This window comes from Hypomesus nipponensis, chromosome 23 (assembly GCF_054491055.1).
Source record: "Hypomesus nipponensis isolate SF chromosome 23, ASM5449105v1, whole genome shotgun sequence".
Classification (NCBI taxonomy): domain Eukaryota; kingdom Metazoa; phylum Chordata; class Actinopteri; order Osmeriformes; family Osmeridae; genus Hypomesus; species Hypomesus nipponensis.
The window spans coordinates 10,447,501-10,462,056 of record NC_140383.1 but is presented as its reverse complement, the minus strand read 5'-3'; the positions used below and the strand labels follow the sequence as shown (position 1 = coordinate 10,462,056).

Here is a 14,556-nt window from a genome sequence, read left to right as displayed (position 1 = left end):
CAGAATCACAACATGAAGGTCGATTGATTAGGTTATATATCAAACCTTGTGAGTGATTTGTATTCATGTGCGTACAGGAGTTAGACTGATTCCATGCAATACTGTCATAGTTGTTCAACATTTCAATATAATGTTGTCTAAGCTGAACTACACAGTTTTACTGGTCCCTACTATATCATACAGAGTGTCACTGTATTAAGGAGAGAGGACAGTGAAAGAGAAATAGAAAAACAGAGAAGGGAATGAAAGACTAAAAACAGAGAGAGAGAGAGAGAGAGAGAGAGAGAGAGAGAGAGAGAGACAGAGACAGAGACAGAGACAGAGAGAGAGAGAGAGAGAGAGAGAGAGAGAGAGAGAGAGAGAGAGAGAGAGAGAGAGAGAGAGAGAGAGAGAGAGAGAGAGAGAGAGAGAAAAGCTCAAATGTTTCCGTAAGAAGGAAAAAGGGAACACTGATTAGATTATCTATGGATCTCCTGAGTCATAATCATGTGTAAGCTGAGATTCAGCAGATCTTTGGAAAACTCGTTAAAGTGCAGAGTGTGATGGTTTTAACAGGTAAATTACACTTCCTAGTGCCCCACATCCATCATTCTCTAATATTGTTTGGGCTTTTTCTGCCTGTCTCTGTCTTCCTCCAAAGGAAAATGATTCAAGGCCTGCAGCTTTCCCTGGCCTCCAGCCCTGTTAGCTCTGCCAGAGAAACAGTTCACACTTCTATTTGTCATGATTTAAGCAATTTTTTCCTCCCCTCTCTCCTCCACCTTTCTCCCTCTCCCTCGTTCCATGTTCTTCATTCCCTCTCTCTCTCTCTCTCTCTCTCTCTCTCTCTCTCTCTCTCTCTCTCTCTCTCTCTCTCTCTCTCTCTCTCTCTCTCTCTCTCTCTCTCTCTCTCTCTCTCTCTCTCTCTCTCTTTCTTTCCTCTCGGACACCATGAGGGCTGAATCTCCCTCTAGGAAACAGCTGGCCTTAATTACCACGAAGGTGAGATGTCATCAATCAGAGAAACTCCATAACCTCGTTACACACACACAGATCCACACAAAGGCTTGCCCTGCACATTTTCCCTCCAATGTCTCACATTTACAGTACCTGTACACCTTTCCTTCATCCAATTACTGTATCTCTCTCCCTCTACCTCTCCCTCTGCTTCTGCCTCTGCCTCTGCCTCTCCCTCTCCCTCTCTCTCTCTCTCTCTCTCTCTCTCTCTCTCTCTCTCTCTCTCTCCCTCCCTCTCCCTCTCCCTCTACCTCTACCTCTACCTCTACCTCTACCTCTACCTCTACCTCTACCTCTACCTCTACCTCTCCCGTTTCCTGCACCCCTAGTTCCCCCTCTCCCTTTCAACATCCATCTACTCCATCTCCTTCTTCTTTGCCCTGTCCCATTTCCTGTACCATTTCTATCCCTCTTCTTCTCCCCGTGCCTACATCTCCTTCTCCCTTTTAGCTCTCTCCCCCCCCTCTCTCTCTCTCTCCCCCCTCTCTCTCCCCCCCCTCTCTCTCTCTCTCTCTCTCTCTCTCTCTCTCTCTCTCTCTCTCTCTCTCTCTCCCCCTTCCCCCCTCTCTCTCCCCCCTCTCTCTCTCCCCCCCTCTCTCTCTCCCCCCCCCTCCCCCCCCCCTCTTTCTCTCCCCCCCTCTCCCCCCTCTGTCTCTCTCTCTCCCCCCCCCCCTCTCCCCCCCTCTCTCTCTCTCCCCCCTCTCTCTCTCTCTCTCTCTCTCCCCCCTCCCTTTCTCTCTCTCTCTCTCTCCCTCCTCTTCTCCATCTCTGTTCCCAGCTCATTAAAAACTGCTTTTCATCTGAAGTCTTTCTATGTGGGCGCCTGTCTGTCTTCAAGTCTCTGTCTGTCTCATATGCAAAGAGAGCCATTAATTATGAATGAGAGGTTATAGGGCTGGCTCCAGTGCCTGTATCCTGCTACCGCACATACTACAAAGCAGTCCTCCATGCCTCATAGGGTAGATATTATTCATACGTATAGTCAGGATTGAAACTACCGCCTCTACATAGAGCTAATTCTACATTACCACCCTGTAGCGCTGGGGTCTGACGCCAATACCACCTGTGTTCAGAACTAATTAGAGGTCATGATTGTCCCGAAGTTTGTGTGCATCAACTCCATCAGTTTCAGATGTTTTATGAGCTGTTTTTAAGTTTCTCTCGCGAGACTAATCCGTATCAGTGGTAATAGTATGATAGTTATGTGGTAGTGAAGAGAGCATGTTATTTGAAAATTACCCTTTAGAGTACATTCTTAAAGTGAAAACCACTTATGTAAATTACAAAGAAAGAGGATATCACTCTTCCAGCTCAATAAGGGTCCCATGTATACTAAAACTCTCTCCGTCACATCACAATAGGCTCCTTTCCTATTCAAGCAAGCTTTCCTGAGTTAAATCCGTGCATTTAGTAATTCAGGGCTTAGACACAACTCTGACTCCCAAATCTCCCTGTGTGCTCTGCTAATAAAGCTCACAATAATATCCTCACAATGACACCATCCTAGTAATGGGGAAGAAGCTATGGATCATGGATAGGGCAGAGAATGTGTTTTCATTGTATTTTCATATGTTAAAACATGAGTCTATAGGTTGATTTCATTTTGTATAGCCTTGAACAATTTTGTGAGTAGGACTTATATTTTTATTTGATCCAGATGCTGTGGGATATTCGACAGCTGAGTGGTTTTCCAGCCCTGTCTCTTTAACAGTTTCATTGGTCTGGGAAAATCTCATATTGCTCATTCTCAAACAGTCAGCATTACTGTGAGTACTTCTAATTCTCTTTGAAGTGCGTGTGTGTTTCCTCCAGTTCCCCAAAGTGTTTTCGCAATAGCTTTTAATGTTTCTATCTATCTATGTATCTATCTATCTATGTATCTATATATCTATCTGTCTGTCTGCCTGGCTTTCTGGTTGCCTGCCTATCTGCCAGTTTGTATGCTGTAACAGTATATTGTAGCTGTAAATGTGTGTGATCTTGTGACTGAACCCGGAGAGATTCTGGAGGTCTGGAGACCATTTCTGCCTCCCAGCTCGAATCTCTTAACCCAGGGCTCCCTGCAGGACAAACAACCACTGCCTGTGGAGTGATTTGTCAAGCTGATCAAAACAAAAATAATTCAGACTCTTTATAACCTCCATCCTTGGTGGCCTTGCAGTCCTAATTGTACTCAGCAGCGCCATAGGGAACCCAACGCGCACACACACAAAGGCAGCAGCAAACACATCGACACACGTACCCTCTCTCATTTCCTCTCTCTTTGACACTCTCTACCTCTGTTTGTCTCCCTCTGTTTCTATCTTTCTCATTCTCGCACACACATACACAGTCCTAGCACACCAGTAGTGTCAATGTCAAGATATATTGAAATGAAGTCATTAGAGAGATACTTTCTCTGCTATTGTCCTCCTCCTGTCACATTCCTTGACTACATGATACCATCTATTCTCCACTGATGACGAGACAACAATAGAACAGGAAGGTTACTGAAGTACACCTGCTGAATTTGAGCCAACACTCATTTTGTATTATGGACAAAAAGTAATACAAATCCCTTGATGTAGAAAATAGCATGCCAAACTCATAACCTCTTAAATTATATAAGGTTTTTAATGAGGACTTCAGGCACAGCAAAGCCGTCCGGCCAACCCCTCCCCCTGTTTCAGTTACGTCAAATCAGCAGACAAGAACACAAAGAACTTCTCCCGTGTATTTGCACTCTGGTCTGCCCAGTCTGGCACTGCCCCGCTGCAGACAGCAGCTGCAGGCCAAGAAACTCTGTTTACTGTGGACTGAACTATGGTCGGTAGAGGTGAGCTCCCCTGCCACTCCACTGCTGTTCAGCTGTGAGCTGCCATGCTCTTCTGTTGAAGACGTGGTGTGGAGGCAGGAGTGGGATAGTGGAGAGGAGGGCCAGAGTGGAGAGGAGGAAGAGGAGGGTAGAGTGGGTAGGAGGAAGAGGAAGAGGAGGGAGAAGAGAGGAGGAAGAGGAGGGTAGAGTGGGGGGGAGGAAGAGGAGGGGTAGAGTGGAGAGGAGGAAGAGGAGGGTAGAGTGGGTAGGAGGAAGAGGAAGAGGAGGGAGAAGAGAGGAGGAAGAGGAGGGTAGAGTGGGGGGAGGAAGAGGAGGGGTAGAGTGGAGAGGAGGAAGAGGAGGGTAGAGTGGGTAGGAGGAAGAGGAAGAGGAGGGAGAAGAGAGGAGGAAGAGGAGGGTAGAGTGGAGAGGAGGAAGAGGAGGGTAGAGTGGGGGGAGGAAGAGGAGGGGTAGAGTGGAGAGGAGGAAGAGGAGGGTAGAGTGGAGAGGAGGAAGAGGAGGGGCAGCGTGGGGAGGAGGAAGAGGAGGGGCAGCGTGGGGAGGAGGAAGAGGAGGGGCAGCGTGGGGAGGAGGAAGAGGAGGGGCAAAGTGTAGAGGAGGAAGAGGAGGGTAGAGTGGGGAAGAGGAAGAGGAGGGGCAGCGTGGGGAGGAGGAAGAGGAGGGGCAGCGTGGGGAGGAGGAAGAGGAGGGTACCTGATACCAGCTGCTGGCTGGTGAGGCCCATAGGTACGATGCCCAGGTTGTTCATGGCCGTGGCCCAGGCGCCGTGGTCGCCATGGGAAACAGGCATGCTGAGGTGGCCTGGATGTTCACCGCCCAGGTGGCCTAAGCCATCCGCTGCTTGAAGGAGACAAAGGGGGGGGGCTTACACTCTGAACACAGTGCGTTAGCGTGCACACGTGTGTGTGTGTGTGGGAGTGAGTGTGCAGTGACATACCGCTAGCCATAGCAGGTGTGCTGTGCTCCTGTGTCTCCTCTCCTCTGCTCTCATCAGATTCCCACCTCCCTCAGGGTGTGGGACACCGCTCATGGACGAAGGGATGGAGAGAGGGACGGATGGAGAGATGGATGGGTGGAGGGAGGGATGGACTGCAGACGCCTTGGTGGTTAGAGGTGGAATTCCATCACCGTGAACGCGGCCTGGGGAAAAGACAGAAGAAGCCGTTTAGTGCTGCGTGGCAGTACGAACCTTAACCTGCTCTGACCCGAGACAGACGCACACATCCCCCTGCTAGGAGGTCCAGGGAACCACAGCCAGACCAGACACACAGCAGACATGACATCAGTCAGCCAACCTGCCTTTGAACTGGGTACTAGTGGAGGCTGTTCCGGTGCTCCATGCAGACACACAGACACATGCATTCAGTACGACATAGTACAGACACACATCCATGCAGTGCAGATACACATTGTAAAGACAGTACAGCCATAGAGCCACCCAGGACAGTCTCTGGGCAGTAAACAAGCCAGCTGAAATATAACCACGACCAGCTAAACCCTGTAGCACGACCAATGGGAGGCACACAAACAAATGCACAAACACACACACAGTCGCCCAAACATTCACTCAAACAAATGCACAAATGCACACAGACACACACACGCACGCACATGCAGGCACGTCAAGTCCTGGGAAAGACCAAGGGAGGAAATGAGAGCACCAAAACCAAAGTAACCACCGTGCTTTGCTTTTGACAGGGTAATGGCTTTGATTCATTGTGCTCCCTCTCAATAAGCCACATCAGCTTTCAGAAGCTTTTTAGTCCACTTTGTTCCATTTCACACTAACAAACACACACACACACACACTCCAAACAAAAACCTGCTGACCTCAAGCAGACGTCAAGCAGCACCCCCCTGAAACGTCTCCAGGGAGTTGTTACGGTGACCTGACCTTTGATATGTTGACCCAGTCCTGTCCTACCTCTCTCCCCACAACCGTCTCTCCACAAAACTTATCTCTTATGGCGTCATGATGACGAATCCCTTTAAACAGTGAGGCAGGAGCCCAGACCTAAAGCTCGTATGGATGGCTGGCCAACACTGTTGAAGCCCTCTTGACAGCAGTAGATCAGGTGATCAGTATGCAAGGCCCGTCTCTCTTCACGGAGCAAGACCACTCTGCTGTAATCATCATTATTCAAATCTGACACCAGGAAATCAGCTTAGCCCCACAACACAATCTCTGCTTAACTGAGACGCAATTATATCAATATATTTTCATTAAGAAGTACATCGGTTCAAATTGCTCTGGGATGCTTTCCTTTAGAGGAGCGAATGGCTATTTTACATTGAGGACTGAACATTGAAGAAAGACCCGTGTGTGTCTGTGTGTGTATGTTTGTAAAAAGCAGCAGGATAAGAATCACCTCAGTCTGCAAACACATTAGTGTTGCCCGAGGCAGATTCCAACCTGGCATTTCATTGTTTATATCTGATGCACGTCACACACGCCGCGTGCCACTGACGAGGATAATAGAGCATGTGCATGTGTGGTGCGTGCGCACACATACATGGAGCAAACAGGAAACAGTCAGCCCTTCACATCCTCGTATGACGTTGATCCATCGGCAGCATAATCACAGCAGTCACACAACGTTGAACAGAATTGTACACACACACACCTCCTTATCCATACACAATCATACGTCTAATGGACCAGAATATTTATCCTTCTCCTTCTCCACACTACACACACACACACACACACACACTCGGAAAACACTCAGTCATGTGTCATCAGCTATTCTCTTTACCTCGGCCCACGCTCACTCTTCCTGTCTGTCTCTCTCCCTCTCTCTTTCCCCAGGGGGTTCTGTACCTGTGTGCTGTGGAGTAGGAGCTAATGTAGCATCACAAACATGGAGATGAACATCTCCCCCCCCTGCTTTCATTCCCTCCATTTGTCCTGCCTCTCTCTCTCCTTCTCTCTCTCCCTCTCCCTCTCTCTCTCCCTCCCTTGCCTCCCCAGCTTGCTGAATTTGATGGAGCAGCTTACCCTCATGACAAATGACAGCGCTGGTTTTTCTTTCATCCCTTTTCAATCTTCCCTCCCCCCCCCCCCTCCCAGCTCCCTCCATCCCTCCATCCCTTCCCACCACACATGGTTTCACCCTCGCCCGAGCGATCCACCATCTTCCCTCCTCTCCCTCCCCAGTCTCCTCGTGTCGATGGCTGGGCAGTCCGCAGATATCCGGCCCCGTGGAGCACTTCTGCTCACTTTCACACGCCATGAAATATTCACGGCGCGACGTGTGTCCTCTCCATAATTCAAGAGCTCACTTGACATCTCTGAATGATTCACGAGGACCATCGCTCTGCTCGAGCACTGAGGGGGCACCCTTCTTCGGACACACCCGGGCGGGGGGGGGCGGAAGGGGTGGCCGGGAGAGGGGGGGGGCGGGGAGGGTAGGGTGGGAGTGCGGTGTGGCAGAGATGGGTGACCCTGTCCAAGTAACACATCGACAAGGACTCTGATGACAGTAACAGCCAATCAGATTGTAGCATGGGCTTCAGGGAAGCCACTGACCATGACTGACGACTGAGGGCGCGTGGCTGAGAACATGACCAGGTCGACACAGAGGAGGACAGTGAAGGATATAAATCTGTTCCACACATGTGGGTCATCCTGATGGGTCCCAAATGGGGAGCAGGATGTCCACAATAACCATGGAGGAACATCAATAAATCAGAATACAAATAATCGGATTCTCACTCATTTGAAACAGATTTGACTTCCTCTGAGCCGGGAATCTGCGCTGTGGATCTAGCGGTTCCACGGGCTTGGGAGAATCCAGCTGTCTCTTTGGAATGTTCACACATTCTTTTTTGTCATCAAAGACAATCCCCTGCCCTCATTGTACATCACCCGTGATAGTGATATCTCAAGCACGTACCAGAAGCAGGCAGGGATTCTAAAGACAAGACCTCCCTCCCTTGGGCTCTTCTGGTTTCTAAACGTGATGTCGTGGCTCATTCCTCCGTGTACATTCTTCATATTTAGTGGTGTAGGTGTACCACTGCAGGTCACGTCGGGAAAAGGATATACACAAGCCTGCTGGAGTGTTACGAGTTGAAGTGCGCTATCGAAAAGCGCTAACCCCTAGCCAGCCTCCCTGTGGCGGGGTGTGTGTCTGAAGACACGGGGAGCAGGTGACAGGCCTTGGGAGCCTTCAGATGGTTCACTTGCCTTCACCACCCGGGTGACATCATGTCATCATCACACGCGATGGTGATGCACCTCATGATCTTACCTCAGGTATAGCATAGACATGCAATATACACACAAACACACACAAACACACAGGCACACAGGCACACAATCCCATACGGCATAGCTACTCCCTTCAAACTTACATGCCCTGTCACACTGCAATTTGAGCAGATGAATATTGTATAAACCCTTGTGTATCATGCTATCTGGCTAGCACACACAGCGGATGGTGTGGGAGGAGCTCTGGAAAGTGTCATCTATATTCATGACACATAATAACATTATCTGTGTCAAAGGAGTCACTCCCAGCCTTAAGGACTTACCGAAACTCACTCTAGGGGCAGTGTATAGTAACCTACAGTAAAGCTACGTAGCACAGACAGACAAACGCACACATAGATGAGATTTATTAGACAGACAGACAGACAGATAGATGAAAGAAGTGTGAAAGAAAGGCTTAGAATTGCACACATGCTAATTTTTTTAAGCCCACCTTAAGTAAGACTGATATCATCAGTGAACGCAGTAATGTGTCTGTTCTGAAGCGTGAGGGAGGCTGAGAGGCTGAGAGGCTGGGAGGCTGGGAGGCTGGGAGGCTGTCAGCCAAGGGAAGGTTCTCCTGTACCCTTCAGCATAAAGACAGGGTCACAGCCAGGAGATCAGTCACCGCTCACTGCAAATTACTCCTAATACAGCCTTTAGAAAGGCACCATTAACCACTCCAAGAAAGACACACATAAAGAGAGAAGAAAGACTGAGAGGAAGGAAGGGGAGGGGGGGAGAGAGAGAGAGTGAGAGTAAGAAATCTGTGGAGAATAAGTATGGAACTGGAGCCAAGATTAATTTAATCCCATTTACACCATCAGCAGAGTATTGTGGGGGAACTTGATCCCTCCTCCGGATAGAAGTGGAAGATTAAGAAATTCAGAAATACCATACGCCTGCAGGAACTATTCAAAAGCTTTCGTTTAAATTGACGTCATTCCTAATTCCCTCATAGCGGAGATGATAACAGTTGGACGGAGAAGGAGACACGTGGCGAGTTTGTTATTGTGCGGCCTGTTTGGGTTTTCCTCTCCAGCCATAATCAGTTGATCAGGTTACACTGGTGTGGCAGTAATCCTAATTACAGTAACGGCTGCCTAAACTTAGCTGCAGTGGCACGCATGGCATCAGTGCCTTTCAGATGTGGGGGCTCTCCTCAAAAGCAGCAATTAGAGGCTGATTTGGAGGGCAGCTTTGTGTATGGCGGAGGGAGGAAGGTTGCAGCGAAAACAACTATTTTCTGTCCTCCTGCAGTATCCCTGGTCGTGCTGTGCTGTTTTCCCGTCTATCTTTCTTTTCCTGCGCTTCGTTTGTCTTGTGTGTTTCTCTGCTTACAGTCCGCCGCCCTCCTTGACTCTCTCTCCCTCTCTTCTCCTTTTCACCCTCTCTCTTTTGCTCTCTCCTTGCTGCCTCCTCCCTCCCTCCCTCCATCCCTCCATCCCTCCATCCCAATCTCCCTCCTCTCTCTCGCTCTCCCCTTCTCCCTTTTCACCCTCTCTCCCTCCTTCCACTCCTGTTTCTCCATCCCAACCTCCCTCCCACCCTCTCCTTTCCCCTCTTCCTCCATCTCCTCCTGCAGTCTCCCAGCCTCAGCAGTCGGTGTGGAGTCTCTGTAGAACTGTCTCTTTCCGGGGAAAGAAGATTCAGGAATGGAGAATAGCCTTCGGCCACAGCGACACCCAGCTCTGATGTGATCACGGGCCTGTCTTCTGTACTCTGCAGCCCTCAAATACACACGCACACGCATGCGTACACAACATGTTTTATACACACGCTCAGTGGAGTGGAAACAGCAGAAAGAAAAAAAGGAAATGTTCACCCGGGGTGGCGACCTTCTTCACACAAACACACATGCACATTTGAACGCACACAAACGCACAGATGCATCCGAGTGAAAATTGCCCAAACACTATATACCTAAGAACGCCAAATCCCTTCCAGAGGATGTGTGTGTGCGCATGTGCACATGTGGGCGTGTGTATGTGTGTATGTCTGCATGAGCTTGAATTGACATTGATTTTCTTACCCTGAGTGAATTTGTATGTAAAATCGGTTGTAAATACCAACAACAGCAGCAGTGGTCGCCTGTCTCCATCAGTGTGTATAACAGAACACACTGCTCGTCTCCATTACAACCCTGCACTCTTTACCCTCCGAATCAATCCCCCGTGGCTTGCTTAATATTCAAGCAACGCTATTAGCAGCCTCGTGGTTACTGTTTCAGATCCATTTAATCCACTTAGGGCGTGCAAGGTTGGGGAGAGGCGGAGGCCGGGGGAGAGAGGGGGTCAATACCGTTGGCAGTTTGTGAAAAGTGCTCGATGGGAAAACATGAGAAGCCTCATGTGGCCATGCTAATGTGAATTACAACCCCGAGTCTCAAACCTGGCAACCCCATCTCTCTGGGTCATGTTGATGTTTGTGTTTGCATGTCACGCAAAGACAAACAGCAAATAGTTGCCTTATTCGTCATCCTTGACTAAGATGTGGATGGGCGGGTGGGGGAGGTCAAATCTATGCTGGATGGAGGAGGTGTAGTTGATGTTACTGATATTGTTTGTTGCTTCCTAGTATAACTTCACTCTAGTCTAACAGGAAACACTTAGAGAAGCCCACATGGAACACACAAACTGTTTACACACAAACACACACACACTAACAAACATACCTGCACATACACATGCAGGCATGCAAATACACATAGACTCATGTCATATACACACACACAGACATACACACACAGAACCAGTGATGCCCAAAGGGAAGTGTGTGTCACAGCAGTATGTTTGATTCGATCATCATGTTGAGTGACAGTACAGACCACATTGGGCCTGGAGGCAGGTTGGCTCACACTGTTCTATAACACACACACACACACAAACACACACACACACACACAAACACACACAAACACACACACACACAAACACCTCACACATGCACACAATAACACACAGTACCCTTCCGGAAAAAACTGACACACACAAACATACACACAGACAGACACACATACACAAACACACACACAAACACCTCACACATGCACACAATAACACACAGTACCCTTCCGGAAAAAACTGACACACACAAACATACACACAGACAGACACACATACACACACACACACACACACACACATCACAGGGATAGCAGGGAGGTGCCAGAGTGTAGTACTGTATGGAATGGGATGGATCTTTGTGTACAGGAACAGAACATTCCCACACTGCAGCAGAGTGTCTCTCTCCGCACCACCCGACCCAGATTACACATCACCCTCACCTGTCATACAACTCTACCCTGACTAATTGCTGTGTGTCTGTGTATGTCTGTATGCGTATGCCCTTTCCTCTTGTAATGAAGACTGATGGGCCAGATCGTGTGTCGAGATGGGCAACACAACACTGTGTTGGTAAACACAAGGCACCTCCCTACCTGTTTCTTTCTCTCTCTCTCTCTCTCTCTCTCTCTCTCTCTCTCTCTCTCTCTCTCTCTCTCTCTCTCTCTCTCTCTCTCTCTCTGTCTCTCTCTCTCTCTCTCTCTCTCTCTCTCTCTCTCTCTCTCTCTCTCTCTCTCTCTCTCTCTCTCTCTTTCCATGGCCACTTATCTCATCCATTTCACCCTCCTCTCCCCCTCTCCATCTGTTCGGTCCATGCCTCTCCTCCTGCTTGTCAGATCAGAGATACGTGTCCACAGTCTCAGTCCATCAAGCTGCCAACGACTGATTCCTCCCAATGTAACGGGACCATTCTTTCTGGAACCCCACTGCCCATATACCTCACCCCCACACCTCGCCTCTCTACCTTACCTGCTGTACCTGACCCCCCCTGACCCATCTGCCAGGCCTGGACTCTCCCAGAAAGAGGGAGAGACAGGGGGGTCTATGTCAGAGGGAATATGGTGCCGAACAGAGTGGAGTAGTAGACCAAGAATTGAGAGTAAAAATAATGTCCTTTTTTCTTCTTCTTCAATTTGGGGTACACGTCAGAGTGGCCTGTGTGCGTGTAGGGTTGAGTCTGGGCACCTTCTGCGTGTCTGTTTAGTGTGTGGGCGGTGCAGCCTGCAGTGAGCAATGGGCGAGTCACAGAAAGTGGCCAGATGGCCACAGAGAGAGAGGATGAGAGAAAGAAAGAGAGAGAGAGAGAGAGAGAGAGAGAGAGAGAGAGAGAGAGAGAGAGAGAGAGAGAGAGAGAGAGAGAGAGAGAGAGAAAGAAAGAGAGAGCAGGAGAAAGAGAGAGAGAGGAGAGAGAGAGAGAGAGAGAGAGCAGGAGAAAGAGAGAGAGAGGGAGAGAGAGAGAGAGAGAGAGAGCAGGAGAAAGAGAGAGAGAGGGAGAGAGAGAGAGAGAGAGAGAGAGAAGAGAGAGAGAGAGAGAGAGAGAGAGAGAGAGAGAGAGAGAGAGAGAGAGAGAGAGAGAGAGAGAGAGAGAGAGAGAGAGAGAAAGAAAGAAAGAAAGAGAGAGCAGGAGAAAGAGAGAGAGAGGGAGAGAGAGAGAGAGAGAGAGAGAGAGAGAGAGAGAGAGAGAGAGAGAGAGAGAGAGACAGAGAGAAAGGGAGAGGAGAGGAGAGGAGAGAAGAGGAGAGAGAAAGCTGTATGTGTGTCCCAGTCTAGCATTCCTCCAGCCGTGACTGCTCTCTGCATTTTAAACACCTTCCCTTCTGTCGCTCTCATCCCCAGCTATGCAGGACGGAGCAATTAGCATCACACACACAAAAGCACACGCACACACACGCCGTTAAGCTGGACTATGAATATTTATCCAGTCATGTCTCGGAGGGAGAGGGGGGGGGGGGGTTAGGGGGGGCAGCAGTACTCTGGAAACCTGGCAGGTAGCAGTTTATGTATAGGTCACCACAGGCTGTGAGTTTGGCCTGAAACTGGACTGTGTGCACAACCAAACCCACTTCCTCATGGGGATCCGACCTGAATCCGACACAGTTACTTTCAGTACAGGTCTATTATGTTCGACACTGCCGTCACAGGCAAACAGAGCATGAACATATGAAGTATAATCTAAGCTGCTGAATATTAACGTCGACCGTAGTACTATTACAGTTTTCTTCAATCGCTATGACAGTTTTTGCAATACCTTTAACAAGTTTTCTAAACTCTTGACACAGTTAGCAGAACATCCGCCTGTGTTGGCTATACAATTAACACATTTCTTGTTGCTTTGACACAAAATGCATAGAGTAAACACAAATTTTAAATGCTTGAACTTCTTTTACACACAAGCTCCACCAAGACCAAAACAATCGATTTTTACGGACCAATTTACCAATGCTTTAACACTGTATGTCAGAACAGATAACACTATGTTCAAAACCTAATTTATTGGCTAAAGTCAAAGTGAACAGCTGTTCATATTGTGAATTGAAACACAAATATATCCCCTGTATTTTATTCCATTGCTACTGAGAAAAAGCTGGTTGAAGTCATGCAAATACTATAAATTACAGTTGATTCCCAACTAGGAAACACTATGGTGTTGAGGTTCTTTCAATCGCATGACTATATGGTATATATACTGCAAAGTGGAGCTCTTTGTGCTGATCTTGTGTGGAAAAAAACCAATATAGAGAAACACGAAGAAAGTAAGAATACAGTACAGTAATACCTGCACGAAGGAGAGGAAGACAAGTACCAGGACAAGGGAGAGGAGTGGGACAAGGGCAAGGGAGAGGAGTTAGAATGTGTGGTGGCGCTCAGAGAAGGGCCAGAGCTAGGGTAATTGGCAGTTATATTGCATATTTCTTGCAGTAATGTCCTGTTGCAAATGAAGCCTTTACTGCAGCAATTATGTTTCTGGCTTCTTTTTTTTCAATACAGTAACCATACATTCTATAAAGCTATTCTGACATCGTCATTCATTTTTTGTTCTGAATTTCTGCAGCAAAAGAAACAAAATGCATGCATTTTCTAAACCCAACAAAACAAAAATGTAGAGGCTTCAAAAGAAACTGCATTGCAAACACAATCTATAATCCATATACTGTGAGACCTGACACATACCTGCATAAATGAATGCAGTTTCTGTAATTCCATCTGATGTTAGTGTTTTTTATGACATTGTGCTATGATTGACTAAATGTTACTGTGAAAAGAGAACGTGTGTTAGGGTTTGGTAGACATGGTGTCATTTTTAGTATATTTTTGTGTTATGACAATTAGTGTTTGAGTTTAGTTTAGAAAACTTGTTAAAGGTATTGAAAAAACTGTCATAGCGATTGTAAAAAACTGTAATAACATTATCCACGGAGTGGTTCTATGTCTTTCTAAGAGCGATACAGAACGACAGTGCAGCTGTGCTGTGCTGGCATAGACAGAGAGCATGTGTGCTGACAGGGGCCATGTTGGCCGCAACCACACAGGCCATATAGAACACCCAGCCGTCAGACGCTACATAGACATGAATCGCTCTTTATACTGGCGCGCCTCCAGTATGGTGGGAGGGAGGGAGGTTGGGCTGGATATTGGGTGTGTGTTTGTGT

General features: G+C 48.1%; 1 protein-coding gene across 1 annotated transcript in view; it reads right to left on the bottom strand.

Moving 5' to 3' along the window:
* The window catches only part of enox1 (ecto-NOX disulfide-thiol exchanger 1), a 52,079-nt gene that overhangs the window by 16,439 nt on the left and 21,084 nt on the right, over window positions 1-14,556 (bottom strand). The window contains exons 3-4 of the mRNA XM_084688096.1: window positions 4,749-4,951; window positions 4,505-4,648 (exon numbers count right to left, since the gene is read on the bottom strand). Coding sequence (XP_084544222.1) covers window positions 4,505-4,648; window positions 4,749-4,758 — 154 coding nt within the window. The 5' untranslated portion in view covers window positions 4,759-4,951. The remainder of the gene's footprint in view (window positions 1-4,504; window positions 4,649-4,748; window positions 4,952-14,556) is intronic.